This window comes from Sphaeramia orbicularis, chromosome 13, assembly GCF_902148855.1.
Source record: "Sphaeramia orbicularis chromosome 13, fSphaOr1.1, whole genome shotgun sequence".
In the NCBI taxonomy this organism is placed as follows: domain Eukaryota; kingdom Metazoa; phylum Chordata; class Actinopteri; order Kurtiformes; family Apogonidae; genus Sphaeramia; species Sphaeramia orbicularis.
Window position 1 is genome coordinate 14,753,908 of NC_043969.1, and position 19,758 is coordinate 14,773,665.

At 36.8% G+C, this 19,758-nt stretch overlaps 2 protein-coding genes across 2 annotated transcripts; both read left to right on the top strand.

Annotated features, from left to right (window-relative positions):
* Positions 1 to 5,373: 5,373 nt before the first annotated feature.
* Positions 5,374 to 11,890, top strand: mmp20b (matrix metallopeptidase 20b (enamelysin)). Its single transcript, XM_030152217.1, has 10 exons — positions 5,374 to 5,538; positions 6,210 to 6,448; positions 7,945 to 8,093; positions 8,420 to 8,545; positions 8,631 to 8,789; positions 8,906 to 9,074; positions 9,337 to 9,470; positions 9,706 to 9,862; positions 11,107 to 11,216; positions 11,770 to 11,890. The coding sequence occupies exons 1-10, from the start codon at positions 5,404 to 5,406 to the stop codon at positions 11,868 to 11,870; spliced, it is 1,479 nt and encodes a 492-aa protein (XP_030008077.1). The 5' UTR covers positions 5,374 to 5,403; the 3' UTR covers positions 11,871 to 11,890.
* A 538-nt stretch (positions 11,891 to 12,428) lies between these two features.
* Positions 12,429 to 19,161, top strand: mmp20a (matrix metallopeptidase 20a (enamelysin)). Its single transcript, XM_030152218.1, has 10 exons — positions 12,429 to 12,545; positions 14,710 to 14,963; positions 15,124 to 15,272; positions 15,405 to 15,530; positions 15,895 to 16,056; positions 16,154 to 16,256; positions 17,189 to 17,331; positions 17,529 to 17,685; positions 17,988 to 18,091; positions 18,521 to 19,161. Exons 1-10 carry the CDS (start codon positions 12,429 to 12,431, stop codon positions 18,619 to 18,621), a joined length of 1,416 nt encoding a protein of 471 aa, XP_030008078.1. The 3' UTR covers positions 18,622 to 19,161.
* The last annotated feature ends 597 nt before the right edge of the window (positions 19,162 to 19,758 follow it).

Sequence of the window (19,758 nt, forward strand, 5' to 3'; positions counted from 1 at the left end):
ACAACATGGACATTACAGTTGTGACCCAAATTTAGGTTGCAAACCTGTTTTCAGGGCGTCACAGGCGTTTGGGCAAAAAATAATGTTAAGAAACCAATCCTGTGCTTTATTTTTATGGAGCTGAGTGTTGTCCATTCATACTCCCCAACAGTAAGTGGTGGTAATGCACTGTAATACTAATTAACACCAGACATTTCACGGCATGAAAAAAAAAAAAAAAAGAAAAGTTTCCATTCGTAGGTATGACGACTACATCAGATATGGTTTTACCTACACTGAGGACAAATACCTCAGTGTGTTTAATTCTGGACTAAATGATTGAATGCGTTTTTAATTTTTAACTGAGTGTGCATTTTTAATTTTGGTTAAAATGTACCCAATTTATCATTAAAGGGAATATTGGCGACTGACAAAATTTATGTCACTGAGTGGCTGAACAGGGGAAATTGCCCGATGTGCCTCAGTCCAAAAAGCAATCCAAGGTTTAAACAAAGCTCCTTTATTTTGTATCAACAAAATCTTCAGGCATCCAAGCATTAAAACATCTTGCGATTTAGTTCATTGGCGTTTAGGTAATCCATAACAGAAAAAATATACTTAAAAAGACAAAGCAAGAAGTGGTCAGCAAAAAGTAAGCTTCCCCCCCATCACCCACTCACTACCAAACCCCCACTTACAATGAACAAGTAATATATATCACAAATTGCCACTGTCATCAACACCACGTGATCCAATTAAAATCCATCATTACGTAGCTGCTACATGACTGAGCCTACGTCTGTCTCCTATAGGGAATATTTCCACATTTCGCATCACCACCTGCTGGTCAGTTTGGTTTATCATTAACCTTGTCTTCTGTGTTTTCATACTGGGATATTCTGTATTTTCTCAGGTTCAAAACACACCATATTTTTATTAAATATACATTTGAGATGTTTAACTTTTATCAATTTGGGTCGCAGCTTTTCATTGAGGGGTGACAGTGGGTCCTGAAGCCAGACCAGTTGAGAACCAGTGCACTAGAGCAAGGGTGTCAAACATATGGCCCATGGCCCAAAACTGGCCCACCAAAGTGTCTAATCCAGCCCACAAGATGAATCTTCTAAATGCAAAAATGACATGGAAAAATATATATTAAATACTATATTTTTCAGTTCCAGATGCTTGTTACCACATGTTTTCTGCTTGTGTAGATCCACTGTTATCTGTAAGTTGTAACGCACATGTGGAAATGATCAACTGAGGCATAATATTGATTTTTCTTAAGAAATTTCAGGTCGTTCATGGTTGTTCAGGTTATTCACATTTTGTGTAAGAGGATATTTTGTACATGTAAACATTTTTACAATGTAATTTAACTTTTTTTATTGAAACACAGAGAAAAATTTGGAGTTGTCATTATTTATAGGTTATTATATAATTATTTTACTGGTCCAGCCCACTTGAGATCAAATTAGGCTGAATGTGCCCCTGAACTAAAATGAGTTTGACACCACTGCTCTAGAACTTCGCTTCCTCTTCATCCCCTCTAACTTTGTGTTCTTAGAATTGTACAGTAAAAAACAATGTCTGCAAGGTTCCCAAAGTATTGAAACAATTAATTCACTGACTAAAAGGGGTAAAAAAAAATCTAAGTTGAAAAAGAAAAAAAATATAGCCTCAGCAAAAACAGACAAAATCAACCAACTTCATGAGATGAACTGAGAATAAATGTAGTTGTCTGTTATTTTTTAACTACTGCGTTATCTTTAGACTGTATCTGGAGTTTAGTTTAACACAAACTGTAGCTAGCAAACTAACCCAGGAGAATTTATAACGTTCATCTTCTCTGAAACATAAACGTCATCCTCCTGACAGATTTGACGTCAGATATTCAGCGAGTGTTATGAAGCCAATGGGTGAGTCTGGGCATTGAAATGACAGAAATAGTCCGTGCTAACTTGAGTCCACTCAGATTCTCCATGCAGAAATTCATTTTCTGATATGACAAATATGACAAAACATAATACATCCATGCATGCAGGCAGAAGCAAAACTTAATTGCCATGGCAACAAGGACAATGTGACTGTCTGTAAATACCTCCGTGATAAAACAAATTTTTTTTTAATAATACAGTGTTTTTTAGTTAATACCATACAAATGTTCCAATTCAATGAAAAAGTAACAAGCAAAGGTTAAAATAAGAGTCGATGATACCTTTAACCTACATAACATGAATAAAAGGACTAAGACACAATTACTGTGATTTTTTTTTTTTTTTATGGAGCAAAAGTTTTACTTGTCGTAGAACATTTTCATTTCACTATAAATACTTTTAGGTTGTGAGAGCTGCACAGGTTTGTCTTGTTTGAATATTTGGGGAGTGATGATACAGAGTACAATTTAACAATGATTCAACATATATTTGTGGATCCATTTACAAGTATATGGGGATTAACCCATAAAGACCCAAACCGTCACCAGTGGCCAAAAGCATCTACTGATCTAAAATACTTAATACTTGTTGATCCACCAGTCCTATATCAATACATGCAAATTAGAGTCTGGTTTTGACCAACTCTATATGTAAAGTGTCGTGAGATAACTTTTGTTATTATTTGGTGCTATATAAATAAAATTTGATTTGATTTGAAATAATTGGTGTAAAATGCAATTTGTCGTCTTTTCATGGTCATCAGATCTGACCCATTTGGACGTTCAGAGGCTCTGTAGTGAACATGGAAACCCCATCATCTTCTTCAGCATTGATTCACCAGTAAAACCCATGGAGCTGGACCAATGACAGTGGATGGAAATGCTTGGTTTATGTTCAATTATTGATATATTTTACTGAAAAGGTTGCTTTTTCTTCAGTTTTCTCTGTATTTTTTTATATAATAACTAACTTTAATCTAAGCTTTAATGAACATCTACATCACAGGTGTCAAACATGCGGCCCGGGGGCCAAATCCAGCCCGCCAAAGGATCCAATCTGGCCTGTGGGATGGATTTGTGAAATACAAAAATTATACTGAAGATATTAACAGTCGAGGATGTCAAAATCCTTTTAATTCAGATTCCACATATAGACCAATTAGATCTCAAGTAGGTCAGACCAGTAAAATACTATCATATTAAACCTATAAATAATGAAAACAGCAAATTTTCTCTTTGTTTTAGTGTATAAAAGTAAAATTACATGAAAACGTTTATATTAAAAAAAACTGTTATTTTACAAAAAATGTGAAAAACCTGAAATGTCTTAAGATGAGTAAATGCAATTTTACCGATATTCTGCCTGTAACTAAATGTTTTGTGTATTTGTAATTGTAATGTAAGTTGTAATGCACATGTGTAAATGATAAACTGATCATCTGAGGCAGAATATTGTTAACATTGCAGTTGTTTTTTTTTTTGCAAGACATTTCCAGTTGTTCATGTTATTCCAGTTTTTGTAGATGTTAACATTATCATAAATTAATTTTACTTTTTTCACTGTTTTTATTTTACTGGTCTGGCCCACTTGAGATCATATTGGGCTGAATGTGGCCCCTGAACTAAAATGAGTTTGACACCCCTGATCTACATGATCAGTGAATTAAATACAGGAAAATACCTGATTTATACTGATAAAATACAAAATACAGAGAGTATTATTTTAAATAAATTGTGATAAATTACTTTAGAAAGGTTAGATAAGGAGAAAATTCCATTTGGGAAATTACATAAAAGTGGTGCTAGGTTTTTATGTGTTAATGAAAGACCCCAAACATTTTAATTATGATGTGATGTTAAGTACATACATTCTCTCCACTCTCCTTCCTCTGAATTCAGAATAAAACCAGATGAAACTTTTTGGTTTATGTTCAGATATTGATATCTTTGCTGAAAAAGTCACTTTTTCTTCAGTTTTCTCTGTTTCTGATATAACAACCATCAACTTTAATCTGAGCTTTTATGAACGTCTCAGTGATGATCAGTGAATTAAATATAGGAAAAAACCTGATTTTCACTGGAAAAAAATGCCCAAAAAATATAGAGGATAATATAATAATAAATGATGATAAATCACTTAAAAATGGTTAAATAGAGAGAAAGATTCATTAGGAAACTGCCATAAAAGTAGCACTGGGCCTTTATGGGTTAATGTGTACTGTTCTCCCATGCCACGTTCTTCTTCAAGACCACGTTCTACCTCATGTAAAATTTTCCAGATCTACCACTGACCTGAGGGTACTGAAAGCTCTGTCTTGCTGTTGCTACAGTATGTCACAGCTGTATCACCTTTGTAGTGTCATGTTGTGTTTGGGCCAAAACAGAGATGTTTCTATGCCTTTAATTACTGCGGTGGTCAGAGTGGTCTCTCTCAGTTTGTAACCTTGCATTTCCAAACTACACTCTCAGTCATCACCCCTGCTTAAAATGACTTCATTACTTGTCTGTACTCAAACCGAGAAACCAAAGCGACAGAAATTCATCTTATTCTTCAAGGCAGTCCGTGGAAGAGTGTGGCATATTCTAAGAAAATCAGCTCATGTTGCCGCAAAGAGGAATGCTGTTGGTCCCGTAAAGCTCCACAATGACCAATCAACCGTAATTGCAGACTGAATTTACTGCGGCACCACCCTTGCCAGTCTAGGCGTCCTGGCAGGCGGCCATTTTCTTTTTCGAAAAGGCCTTAAATCCACCCCTGCAATTTCAGCTTCCTTTCAGCAAACTCTCTCATTGAAAACTCTTACAACATCTGCTAAAACGGGACAAGAATGGACTTTGATGGTGTTATTTCGGGTAACCTTGCAGAATGCGTGGGACTGAGCAGTGCTTATTGTGTTGGAAAGAGTTTAGCTGAGGTTCCTCTGCAGAACCTCTGCTGTGAAACACTCAGTTGGTATCAGAGTTAGTGGGTTTATGATGACAGACATATCAGCGTGACTGTGACACTTATGAGCACATGTTGCAGAGTAAATCTCTGTCTTATTTGTTGCCACATGCTGTTGTTTCACCATGTAGGGATTATCTGTGAGCCAGCACATCACACTCAGATTCTCTAATTTTGGGTTTTAGCCTGTTTTGACACCATCAATCTTTATTTAAGCATTTTTCTTTAATTAGACTTGGAACTAAAACCTAACAGTGAATATCAAATGTGCTTAACTTGCCATTGGAGTACATATATCACATGACAAAGATGTTCAAATGTCATTTCTGTCCTTTTTTTTTTTTTTTTTTTTTTTTTTTTTTTTGCTGTCCTTGGCTTTCAGCAAACCCCTCCCTAATTCCATACCACTGTCTGAGGCTTCCCTCAGATTTGCAAGTGGTGTGAGTCACAATAACCATTTAAAAGGCTTTCTCATTAACCAGAACTTGCATCTCCATGTGTTTAAACCAAGACATTACAATTCATGTAGTGTGAACTCTGTGAAATGCATGTCATGCTGCTCTCTTGCCTTGCCTTGGTCTTGCTTATGCCCGGTCCAGGTTTTACGGCGCCCACATTTATTCCGGAGGCAGAGTGCTCTCCTTCCACAGAACCACAGGGTGACTTGAAGCTGGCCACAGTAAGTGTGTAATTGCATGAGTTGCATTACAAATGTTTTAGATTGGACTGCATGGCACTTAATCTCTTGACAAATGCCAAAATATGCCAAATTTGAAACTACTTCTAATGATGGTCAACTACATTGCTGCTTCTAACTGTGTGTGAGATGTTATGTTAAGTATTGTTTGATCTTTTGATTTTGTGTGGGTGGGGGGCGGAGGTAAGTCAATGCACTGCCCTCTTAAGTGTCTGTAGTCGTTATGTTGCACTTTTTAATGGATTCATTCATTTTTTAAAATTCTCTGTATCCTGATTTTTGTTGCACAAATCCATTTTTGGGTATTGTTATTTTATCAAAACATAAGTTGTTGTTGAGAGACACACAGTGCATGAAATTTAACTTCCAGTGTTGCATGCTCTTAGTTTCATTGTAGGGAATGTATTCAGTTTCAGCTTCGGATAACAGATAATGATGTGAATCCGATCACCCTGGGGCTGCAGGTTACCACAATATCACAGCAGAATAGAAAAATGAAAAAAAGACGCTCTTGATGAATCCTGAAGATTTGCCATAACAGTTTACTTTTTTTTTCATGCATGCTGAATTTTGTTGGATGACATCTGCTTTGTAATGCTAATTCTTCAATGCAAACTATCTCTGAATTTAATTATATGCAAATCAACTCATAGGAATACCTTCAGCAGTACTACAACCTTAAAGCAGAGCCTCTGGGGCGCATGAAACGGAGCGGATCATCCTTTACCTCCAAGGTGAAAGACATGCAAATATTCTTTGGACTCAATGTATCAGGTGTGCTGGACACAGAAACTCTGGAGGTGATGAATAGCCCCCGCTGTGGTGTTCCAGATGTGGATGAGTACAGTCACATCCAGGGGACACGATGGAACAAGAATGTTATCACCTACAGGTATCTACACTGTAAAAAAAAATCCTGTTGTTTTTACGGAAAAAAACTGGCAACTGTGGTTTCCACAACAATACTGTAAAAAACACATCCAACTGTAAACATATTTATGGAGTAACATGTAGATTTAACATTTTAAACATATAGATTTAACACTGGATTTAACTGGTAAATGGACTGCACTTACTTAGCACATTTTCTCCACCTTCATGGTGTCCAAAGCGCTTTCCAAATCCACCAGGTCCAACTGGCTGTTTTTCTTTTTTTGTTTTTTTTTCATGTAAACTTTGACATATGGATAGTTGGAGCCAGGATTCGAACCACCAACCCTTTGGTTATTGGACGAGCTGCTCTACCAACTCTACCAACTCATTAATTTACAAGTTTAAAATGTTACATTGTTAAATGTTCACTTTTTAATAACTTTTTTATTAAAAAAAAAAAGCAAATATGCCATTATTTCAACATTATGGTCTTGCAATTTAAACGGCACAACATTGTATTTCAATTTACAGTTTTATTTTCTAAAAACAATAGAAATACATAATTTCTACATACAAATCTGGTTTTGTTCATATACTCTTCCTGTAAAAACTACAGTTATATTTGGTTCAATCGTTAACACAAAAATCTTTTCAAATAAAAAACTTTGCATTGTATTGTCACTTACAGTTTTTTTATGTTGCAATTTTACAACTTTTTGGTGTTAATTCTACAGTCATTTTTTACAGTGTACAGTTTCCCCTACTAATGATTCAGATATACATTATTGCATAAGAAGATGGTCATCGATACTGTTTCAAAATAAACCTACTTGTCCTTTAACATTAGAAGTCTATCATATTTACTGCAAAAGATGAACAATATGCATAAATGTTAAGATAACAGATTTAGGCGAGTTCATTCCAGGTCTGACCCAGAGTGAACTTGCAAAAAATAAAGTAGTTTGGTTGGGAGACATATGAGGCAGCGTAGCAGCCAATAAAACCTTTGGAAGAAAATGGGAACAGCGACTATCACAAATCACTGTGGTGGGCAGATTTTGGGGTTTGGGACTCCAGCCCCTGCAGACATTATGGGTTGTGGAGGTGCCAAGTTCACCGCACAAAATTTATGTCATGTAAAACTGTCAGACGATGAAGACTGTCCTCACCCATTTCTTTGTTGAACAGTTGGTATGTTTTACTAAGAATGGAGCCATAAATGTTCACAATTTGGTATATTGTTGTGCATAAATCTTTTTTTTTTTTTTTTTTTTTTATATCATTATCTACATTGTCTTAACGATTTGGTTTGGCCCAGCAAATGTTCTCAAGTTGGAATAATCTTGAGCGTCAATCATTCTTTATCATCACCTACAATGTGTTTACGACACGATTTGGAACCACAAATGTTCACAAGTTTGAATAATCAGGACTGTTAATCATTTTTAAAATCGCGTACAATGTGTTCATGACAGATTTTTCTAAAAACATGACATGCACTTGTTGTTGTTGCAGCATTGGAAGATACACCAGAGATTTACCTCGCAGCACTGTGGACTCTCTGATTGAGTCAGCTTTCAGCGTGTGGGCCAGAGCCAGCAGTCTGACATTTGTTAAGTCGCGAACCCACAACGCTGACATCATGGTGGAGTTTGTTACCTATGGTGTGTTTTTAGCTTTTATTTCACTACACAGAGCAGTGACAGCACAGTTGAAGACACAATCACAGAAAGACAGCTCATTTCATTCAGTTCTCATCAGATATTCAGTGTTTTATCTGTATATAACAATGCTAATGCTATACACATAGGGAGCCTCGGTAGTAATTTACCTCCTAACCAAGGTAGCGTCATCATGTACTGCAGCTGAACATGACCGGCTCTTTTAAATGAGGTGAACAGAGACCTATAATTTCCTTTTTGGCAAGAAAGTAAATGGTTTTCTCTGTGGTTTCTGTTTCATGTTTGGCTCGGATTATGCTATTATGAAGGACATGGTGACTTTTATCCATTCGATGGACCCCGAGGCACATTGGCTCATGCTTTTGGCCCAGGTTTGGGCATTGGAGGGGACACGCACTTTGATGACGATGAGCACTGGACAGCAGGAGAAACAGGTGCAGGAATGAATAACACTGCCACTTCATCGTACTTCACAGAGAAAGCCTTTCATTTATTTTAATCCCTTTTACTCTATTGCAGGTTTTAATCTATTCGTGGTCGCTGCACATGAATTTGGCCATGCTTTGGGCCTGAAACACTCCAGAAACCCAGACTCACTGATGTATCCCACCTATAAATCTTCCCGCTCAGGAAACTTATTATCCAGGGAGGATGTAGCAAATATCAACGCACTTTACAGTAAAACGTCAATCTATTTGAAAAATTTGCTGTTGTTGAATTATGAACGTGTGCTGTTTGGACTTTTGTCTGTTGATATTTAACCTGAATCTTCAGTGTGTACTGGTTTATTTTAGGTCCGGTCAGAGGTCGCACAAATTTCTATTCAAGGTACGGCTTGAACTCTTATAACCCCTGGCTGTCGGGGTCAGTATTCCCTCAGCTCATGCAGGATAAATGCGCCCCTGATGTGACCTTCGATGCAGTGTCCACAGTTGGGGACGCCACCTTCTTTTTCAAAGAACGGTGAGTTGATTAAATCTCATCTGTGGAAAATCAGCTGAATTGATACTGCTTGTGTCTAAACAATTCACTGCCATATTATTGAATTTTCCATACAATCAATACACACTGAATGTTATATATAAGTAATGTAGTGATCCATTTTTTTCTAAAGTCTCATTACTGATTAACACTTCTCTCTATATTCAGCACTTGATGCTCTTTATTGCAGTGTTCATAGTATGAGCAATAAAAATAATACATTTTTTTGTTTTTTTCTTACTAGATATCTCTGGATAAAACATAATGCACAGAATGGCATCAAAGAAGGTCCCATCTCCAACTTCATGCCAAAGATAGAAACCAGCATCGATGCAGCCTTTTGGGTACCGCGTAGAAACTCTGCCTACCTTATTCATGGTGACTGTCTTCTGTCATTTCAACTGCAAATAAACCACATCATCTGTCTTACTTATCTCATTACAAACTGTCAATCATTCCAAAAGTAGACACATTCATGACTACCAAATAAAAAAAAATATATAGAAAATGATTGTTAAATAAAACATATCAGCGCAATTATTATTCAATCAAAAACTTCATCAGTTGCACATTGATATCAGAGTCCACTGACATTGTTCTGTGTTTCTGACAGAGTCCATGTTCTGGACGGTGAAAGGTTCCCTTGTGAGGGGAAAGCCCAGACCGCTGTCCCACTTTGGTTTTCCAGCCTGGGTCCAAGATGTAGATGCAGCAGTGCACATTGTGAAAACAGGACGCACACTGTTCTTTATGCACGATATCTACTGGAGGTGACACTTTTACATGGCATTTGTTCAGTAAAATTCTCACTGTATTTTTTTGTCACTTTTACCCCCGAAGGGGAGGCAAGGGCTATTGTTTTTGGTTTGGCTTTTTTGTTTGTTAGCAAGATAACTCAGAAAGTTATGGACGGATTTGGGTGAAATTTTCAAGAAATGTTCATACTGGCAAAAGGAACAAACTGCTACATTTTGGTGGTGATGGGGGGGGGGGGCGCTGATATGCTGTGGTGGAGGTTTTCGAGTGCTTTTCTAGTTTTTTCTTTGTTTGTTAACACTCTAGAAGCAAAACTACTTGTTGAATTCATACCAAATTTGGTTTATAGATTGCCAGTGACCTAGAATAGATCTCATTACATTTTGGGAAAAATAGGTCAAAGTCAGAATTTTTATGAATTTTTTAAATCTTTTTTTTTTTTTTTTTTTTCATTTTCTCATAATGGGTGCAATTTCACATCTGTAGCAGCAAAATTGTTGGTTGGATTCATACCAAATTTGGTTTATAGATTGCCAGTGACCCAGAATGGATCTCATTACATTTTGGGAACAGTAGGTCAAAGTTGAAATGTTTTATTACTTTTTAAAATCTTCCCATTTACTTATAATGGGCGAAATATGTGCAAGGGGTGGGGTTTGTTGTGCCTGGCACCACTTGTTTCCATTTAGAATCGATGGAAAACTCACTCAAGAGACCCATTTCTTTGCATGTGCTTTTTATACATAGACTATTTAATTTGCTGATTCAGATCCATTTACAGGAGCTGTGCATACAAACATGCAAACATGTTTTGCTCAGGGAAAGTGCTTTTCCCTCTTTACAAGCACCATAAACTGGAGTCCCTTATCATGCACAGCAAACAACTTAACAAACGGTTGTATGTGCACAAGACAGACTGAAAAAGATGAAATTATACCATACCCTGCTCATTTTATCCCACATTAAATCGCTTTATACTAAATGACAGTGTACCTCACACTGAACATAAGAGACACAGTGGTAGATATAAAGCAGAAATGTGCGCTGACTCAAATGTGACTGAAAGATTTTCTCTGTTATTTGGACCTCACACAGAGAGCAAAGAACTCAGTTTGGACTCAGAGGTTTGATGACGTGACCACTGACCAGCTTTAAGCAGCAGCTATAAATAAATGTTTTTTTTTTCCCTCAGCTTTGAAAGGTGAACAAATGATCATGAGTCATGACTTGTGACTAACATATATTGTGTTCTTTTCAGTTACAATGAAAACAGAAGGGTGATGGACTTTGGTTATCCCAAGTACATCAGTGAAGACTTCCCTGGACTGAACGCAACAACAACAATAAATGCAGCATTTCATAAAGAGGGTGAGCCTGTTATATTGTTATCAGCCACTGTAACCATGTGTTTATTATTAGAAAGCTTATAATGTTTTCAATTGCAACCATTTCTGTATGTTTTGAGGGCAAATTGGGCAGCGTTTAGACTGTAAAGTGCAGTAGTCTTGTCTAGGTTTACTCGATAGTAAACATGTGTCTGTAGCTGAAGGGGTTTCTGCAAGGTGCATTGTTCTCAGTGGCATAAGGAATGTCAATTTACATCAAACATCAGCTGAGCAGAGTGATGTTTTTACAGAACATGTGGTTCCCCTCTGTGATTTACACTGTATAATTTACTCATTTCACCCGTTAAAGCCTTTCATATGATATACTGTAATTTCAACTGACGCATAAGCGTATATTTGTGTTCAGATACATGCTTATCATCATCATCATCATCATCACCATCATTATGACCATCAGCAACATAACCAAAAAAGCCAAAGCATGCAAGATATAATATCACGATAAAGATTAAATATACGACTCACTTTGTTTGTTACTTTAAAATTCTTATTGTTCTTTATTTTTCTCCTCTTAGGTTTCATCTACTTCTTTGTTGGTCCACAAGTCTATAAATATGACTACGCCCAGAAACAAACTGTTGGAGTTGAGAAAGCAAATTCCTGGCTTGGATGTTAAAATGTTGTAATTCCATGAACATGCCATAAAGAAATGCCTTGAAATCCCTGAATAAATGGTCAAAAAAGTGCCTCTTCTTCCAGTTATTATCAAAAGAATGATACATGAAGCCTAACGATGTATGTCATTGTCAGCAGTAGAGGATCAGTATCAGAAGATCAGGTTTTAGATAACACATTTTCTGTTGAATCTGCATTTATCTGTGGTGATATACAAACATGATGCCTGTGCTTAAATGAGCTTTGCCTCACTAATTGTTGCATGCTTTGACTTGACTGAGGAGACTCTACAGAAACATAATTTTTGGCTTCTGGTTTCTATACCCTAAAATGAACTGTACACACATGTCTTTAACAATTATAGTCAAAAAGCCCAGACATATATGTAGCCATTTCATTGGGAGGCTGTAAACCACAAAAACCTCCAGAAAATTGGGACAGGTAGACCCAGCTGTAACTACCAGGATTGAGTGCTTTTGTGCCATGTGATTACATAACAACCCCAAGAATACTCCCATATAAAAAATGTGAAGCCTGGTGGAAATGTGCATTTTAAAACATGGAGTTGTTCTGGTCTTGGATGCTTGTGTTGTGTTCCCTGTGTGTGGAAATCTCATGGACTCTACCCATCGACCGGGATCAGTGGCTGAGGTCTGGGGACGTGGAGCTGGCTGAGGTTTGTGGATAGAAACCTCACTTTAGAATTGCAGCAGATAGTGCAAAATGCAGTGCATGACTGTAAATTTTACTTTGACGAAAGCAGTAAAAGGAATGAAATGCTCTTTAGGAGTTACAAACAGCAAAGTCTAAAACTCTGTGGTGTACGCAGTTTATTAATAAGATATTATGAAATGAATAGCTAGATAATAACAATTATCTATGTCATAAAATAAACAGTGCTTATCAATGATCAGTAATACATTATTGCATCCTTCTTCTAATCCCTCCTCATTGTTATGAAATATTATACGCTAAAGGTTTTATTTAAATTTGTAACACAATCTAATTTTATCAATTGAGGCAATACCGACTTTTGAAACATAAACTAGTACATTCACATCCAGACCCTTATTAAAATGTGGTGCACTGTTGTTTGAGCATGAATAAACATCTATCCAGCAACAAGACAGAAAAACTGTGTTGAAAAGTGCCAATGTAGAATAATTATAAAGCTCAGAAATAAAAGTCTACATTAAAAAAAAAAAAAAAAAAGACAAAAACATTAAATGGAATAAAAGTTATTTAACATAGAATTACATTATAATGATGGAGAATTGGTAAAATATTTGTTAGTTCATAGTTCCCAGTCACATCATGTTAATTAACTGTATTTAATACTTTATAAGTTATGAGTTTTATTTATTTAAGAACACTACAGACTACACGACTGCACCCTCATGAAGGTAGTTTTACATGGATTTGTCTATACTATTCATAGGTTACTTGCGTAAAATGACAACCACATGGCTTTACAAAGATCACATGTCATACATGCATGTTATTTAAACCCTGTGAATTATGCACCACATTTTGGTTTCAACCAAATCAGCTGTTCTCTTTATAGCCAATGAAAACATGCAATTCAAGCAGACGCCTAACGTCTGCACGGGTCTGATACTGTAGATCAGAATTTGCTAAACTCTAATCACTGTCCACATTTAGCGCCCAGAGAATTTCAACTTGGACCACAAAAAAAAGCTGACATTAGTTTTCTCAGTTTTTAAGGACGTCATAGCGGAGGGAAAAGTGGGAGTGAAAACCCTGGAACTCACTGGGGGGAGGGCTCTAGAAAAGCCTGGTATGAAGAGTGTGTTTTTCCCTGCAGTTTTCATGTCAAGTAGTTAGTGTCGTGGTCTAATTAAAATGAAACAAATAAATCACTTAAGAAGGTGAACTCTATCCAAATGAAAAAAAAGGAAGGTGGAGGCTCTCTGAGGCCAAGAAGTGGTTGTAATATTGATGTTATTTGAGTTTTTAGCTTTGTGTTGTACCTAGGGAGTGATACACTTAAGTAAGGATGAAGAAAATAATATTTTCTTAAACATGGTGTTTCAAGTAAACCTCTTTTCAGCAGATTAAAGTATCACAGTAGCTGAACTTGTGTTATGACTGGAGGGTTTAAATGTGAAGAGATTTCACACATTGTAAATTTAAAGCTGCATATGACTTTCAACACAAATTTTTCTTCAAATTTGTAAAATCTGAGTGACAGCCAATTTATTATTAATCCATTAGTCTTTCCGTGCTAACACATTCGAATCACTTCCCTCATGGTGAACAACTTTGAACTGTACTCCATCACAAGGTGTCTGTTTGTTTACATACAAAACCAAAACCGAAACCAAACCGCCACTCGGGCCTTTTCGGAATTCCACGCAGCTGCAGCAGCGAGAAGCCATGAAACTGTTTCCATGTTTGTTGCTGCTGCAGCTATACTGCACCTGCGTGGAATTCCCATTCTCACAATGTACTTTGCAAAAAAAATTTCTGACATATTGGTTTGATACGTATGTAAACAAAATAACTGCTTGTGATGGAGTCAACTTTGAAGTAGTTCACCATGAGGGAAGTAGTTCAGTTGCGTAATCATGGAAAGACTAACGGATTTGTGATACTTAGGCTATCACTTGGGTTTTACAGATTTGATGAAAAATTTGTGACAAACGTCATACGCTACTTTAATAAACCAAATCAAAAACTGACAGTCTCGACTTTTACCACTTAAACCAATTACAACCAAAAAATATTTAAATAGAAATAAATCAACGTATTAGAATTATCTATATGTATCTACTCATCAAGAATACAGCTCTTAAAACCTAACTTACCTTTACCAACAGAACTATCTCACAAAGTTTTACCACCTGAACCCCAGAGGCAGTAGCAGACTGCGGGCAAGAAGAACCAGATCCACATCAGATATGGAGGACAAGATCAGGCAAATGCAACATTTTTTTAGTCTGACAGAGTCCGGACACTTGGATCAGCGTACACTGGATGTGATGAAGGAGGCCAGATGTGGTGTTCCAGATGTGGAAAACTTCAGCTTTTACCCAAATAAGCCTAAATGGAAAAGCAACACGATCACTTACACGTGAGATGCTTTGATTTCTCATTTTTAATGTTAATAAACCTTCAATATTATATATAATCATTGTGCTAATGATTATTATTTTATTAATATATAAGGCTGTGTCACTTGATTTGCTTTTTGTGACATAACTGTAATATGCACCTTTTTCACTGGTGTGCAGGATTGGCAGATACACCCCAGACATGAAGAGAGAGGATGTGGAAAAGTCCTTCCGTTTAGCTCTGAAGATGTGGAGCGATGCAACTCCATTGAAGTTTATCAAAGTCAACCATGGCAAAGCTGACATAGTCCTGTCCTTTGCTCGTGGAAGTAAATATCCAAACACTTTGTGATGATGAGCCATTATTCTGCTCAGGGATACCTAATGACAACATTAGAGATGAGATTTTTCAATAAATCCTGATTTCTGCACAGTGTTATGAAGTCTTTTTTCCTGTTCAGCTCACGGAGACTTCTTTCCCTTTGATGGACCCCGGGGTGTGCTGGCTCATGCCTTTCAGCCAGGAGAGGGCATAGGAGGAGACGTGCACTTTGATGAGGATGAAACATGGGCTACAGGGAGCCAAGGTTTGTCTGTCAAAAACACATTTGGAATTCAGCAAGAAGCTGCTTTAAAAGACACACATAACTTTCTGCAACTTGTCACAACACTGCAGCCTCCGTCCTTGATAACTGCTGAGTCCCAGGGAGAAAAATAATAGTGAACCACACTTGGTAAACAGATGTCAAGCTCTTTAGTGTGGATTCTCTCTTACAAGCATGTTGCACATTGGCTACATTCCAATCAGTGGTGTTAAAAAAAAAGTTTTACTCGTGTTGGCAGATAAAAGACATCCTAAAAAACACACATAAACCTTCAAAGCCAGTTTTATGTGTCCTCATGTCTCAGTTTACCTCTCAAGGCACTCATTTTCTTGTTGCTTTATTTCAGGTTACAGCCTTTTTGCAGTTGCAGCTCATGAACTTGGCCACTCTCTGGGTTTAACTCACTCACGAGACCCCTCTGCCATCATGTATCCTAACTACAGACGTCACAGCCGCACACAGTACTCTCTGTCTAAAGATGACATACTTGGAATCCAAACACTGTATGGTGAGCAAAACGGAAATGTGTAACAATGATTGTTCCTTATGTGAGCATGATGAGGATAATGCCCACTAGTTTGTTGCTCTGCTTTTCTGTTTCTTAGGCAAACCCAAAGAAAACAAAATGATTCCCAAAAAATGTGACCCCAGCTTCTCTTTTGATGCAGCAGCTTTGATCGGAAATGAAATAGTTTTCTTTAAAAACAGGTAAAGCTCATTTTTACATTATCATATTTCAAAAAATATATATACATTTTGAAAAATTACCCCCAGTTCTGCATTTGATAATTTTTAGAATTTTCGTTTATGGACGTTGGTATGTAGGGGATTGGTGGATATTTGTCCAAATTTACAAACCCAGGTTTTCATGCATGAGTGAGCATGGGCAAATTGCGCAATCCAAGTTAAAACTGGTTTGCACAAAGTAGCGGAGGGATTTAAATCCAATCAAAGGTCATGGGAGGGGACAATGGGCATCCATCTTGTTTTCCACAAAATTGCCAGGTTACAGCATTAACACTTTGGCCACCATATAAATTTCATTTCTTTAAAATGGCAGGTGTTCCTGCCTTTCAAAGTTAATTCAATTTGTTTGGGCCTGAAAATGTCACTGAGGACAGGCCAAGTTAGGGTTAGTACTCGTTCTCGTAACTTGGATTGCGCAATTTTCCCCTGCTCACTCATGCATGAAAACCTGGGTCTGTAAATTTGGACAAATATCCACCAATCCCCTACCTACCGACGTCCATAAAAGAAAATTCCAAAAATTATCAAATGCGGAACTGGGAGTAATTTTTCAAAACGTATAGTTTTTTTGATACACCCTGTAGTACTGAACAACTTTTAGAGCTTGAAGCCAATGCAAAAATTCCCGATTCACAATTAATCGACTCAAATTGATTGAAGAGACATATTCTATTGCAGTTTTCCTGAACTGAAGTTTCTTTGTGCGTCACAATAAGTGTCCGTGTGAAACACAACAGTGGAACCAATGTTTAACAGCAGAGAAATGAAGGAAACAAAGCTTTGATTCAGGAGAATTGTGGTTGAATGATTTTTTTGGATCACTGTGAGTCGATTAATCAGTTGCAGCTCTAACAACTTTTCAGCTTTTTCTGAGTTTGCTTGTTTTCACCCAGGTACATGTGGATGAGGACAACATGGACAACCTATTGGAATCGCCTAAGAGAGGGCCCCAGTAGCACATACTTACCCAGCGTCCATTCTCACATCGATGCCGCTTATGACATCCCTGCCAAAGGCGTGGCGTACATATTCACTGGTAGAGTAATGGGCAGTCTGTGAAGCCTTGTCAGCATGACAAGGCAGGAGAGCACAGTGTTGCACCCAAATTACAGCCTTGTGCAACTTAAGTGTTGCAGTTCATGCAAGAGGCTCCCTGAGTTTGGAAGCCCTTTGTGGTATGTTGCTGTTTTTCATAGTGTCCCAAAATGTAGTGACACGGCTGTGTTTTTCCAGGTCATAAGTACTGGGTGGTTCAACAGCTTAAGATGAAAAGTCATGCTGGCTCCATCTATGAGTACGGCTTCCCCTCCAGTGTCAGGCAGGTTGATGCTGCTGTACATGTCAGTGAATATGGAAAAACAATATTCTTCACTGGGGAGTTGTATTACAGGTAATTTTTCCAATACATATGCGTGAACAGGAGAAACTAATGTTGATGTGATTTTAAAAAATATATATATATATGCATCAAATTGGTTAAATCTGTCCTCCAGTGGGTTCTTTATTCAGCACTATAATCCAGTCTAAGTAAGGGTTAATTTTAGAGAATGTGTAAGAACATGAATGCATTATCACAGCTGAAATATTCAATGGAAAAGTCTGCTTCCACTGTCTTAAAACTAAAGTAAAAACTATACGAATATTTTGATACTGAACAAATGTGAAACCTCATACACATGCATCTTTATTCAGGTATGATGAGCAAAAGAAAAAGATGGACCCAGGCTTCCCCAGACACATCCAAAAGGACTGGCTTGGAATCCCAAGAGGGGTCAACGCTGCGTTTAAGTTAAATGGTATAAAAAAATTTTTTTTAAAAAAGTATATAAAAATAAAAGAGAGAAAAGCTGTCACACTTTATGGTCATGAACTTTCTAGAATGGAGACCTGAGCAGCAGGACACAAATAGAACAGAACTGAAATAGAAGTTATAATTTCTTGTTTTACCGTGTTTAGGTGGTAGACGGGTGGGGTTTACCGCACTGAACACACTTTTATACCAAAATGCCATTCGACCAAGTTTTGGAACAATGTGTTGCTCAAGCAGAAAACTTCTGTTCACAGCAAAGTTTTGTTATTCACATTTCACTGAATATTTTTGAGACAATAGTGAGATATAATAGCTAAAAAAATTGTATGACAAAATAATTATATACATTGTAAAATTAAAAGTAATGCTGATTTAATAGACATAAATGAATTTCTGGTTTGTTTTCTGTTGACAGGCAGCATTTTCATCCTGAGTGGAACAAAATCCTACCAGTATGACTTCAGAAAAAACAGAGTGGTGAAGACGATTTCAGCAAACTCTTGGCTTGGATGTTAATAATGAACAATGGTGGGCCAGTTATTTAGCATGCTTTATCCAACACACAGTATGATATTATTACACTAATTTACACTTTAACTAACTCAGTATTTTTAAACATTTGCCCATCTGTGTCTCTGTCATGTACTATAGAACCTATAATGTACAAATGAAATGCATATTATTTTATTTATTGAACCAGATGCATTCACTCCACTCTCACTTCTACTTAATATCATTTCAACCTTAACCCTTAAAGTCCTAGAGCTATTTGTGTGGCAAATTCAAAATATTTTTTTTCTCTACATGTAACCTTTCCCAAGAGATTTATCACCATTTATTATGATATTAACCTATTCATTTTACATTTTTTTCAGTGACAATTGGGAATTTTCATGTAGATGTTACTGAAAGCTCAGTGTAAGTTGAAGGACAATATAATAAAACATTAAAATTGAAGCAAAACTAATGTTTAGAGCTAAATATATAATTCACTGAACATAAAACAAGTGTCTGTAACCACTTTCATTTGTCAAACTACATCCAGATGATGACAGTTTCCACGTTCACTACAGAGCCTCTGAACGTCCAAATGGCTCATATGTGATCACAATGAAAAGCTGAGAAACTGCATTTTACCTAAATTATTTACATGCATTGATAGCGTTTGCAGTTCAGCACTCATTAAACATTTTAGATCAGCAGATACTTCTGGCAGATGTTTAAGTCTTTGAGGGTAAATGTACTGTTGAATACCTCCTGATGCAGTCGTACACATACTATGTTAAATAAATTGTACATATTATCAAATACAGCTTAATAAACTAATGTTTGTGCTAGATATCTGATATTTTTATACAACACAAATACTGATTTTTGAGGGTAGAACCTAGATTCCATTTTGCTGCCATTAAAGTGAGTTTTTTTTCTTTTTTACATAAACTATAAATATACAACGGTATACCTAGTACTTATACTATAGTAATAAAGTGAGGCGGTTTACACTGGTATGTAATGTTTTGGAAATGATGTCCTCCTGAGGTCCAGCCCATCGACTCTACCCTCTGTAGTGGACATTATGTTTACATGTATCTTTGTACTAATCCTGCTAATACTGTATTGATTTTCCTGCTGCACTGTGAAGAGGGCATGGTG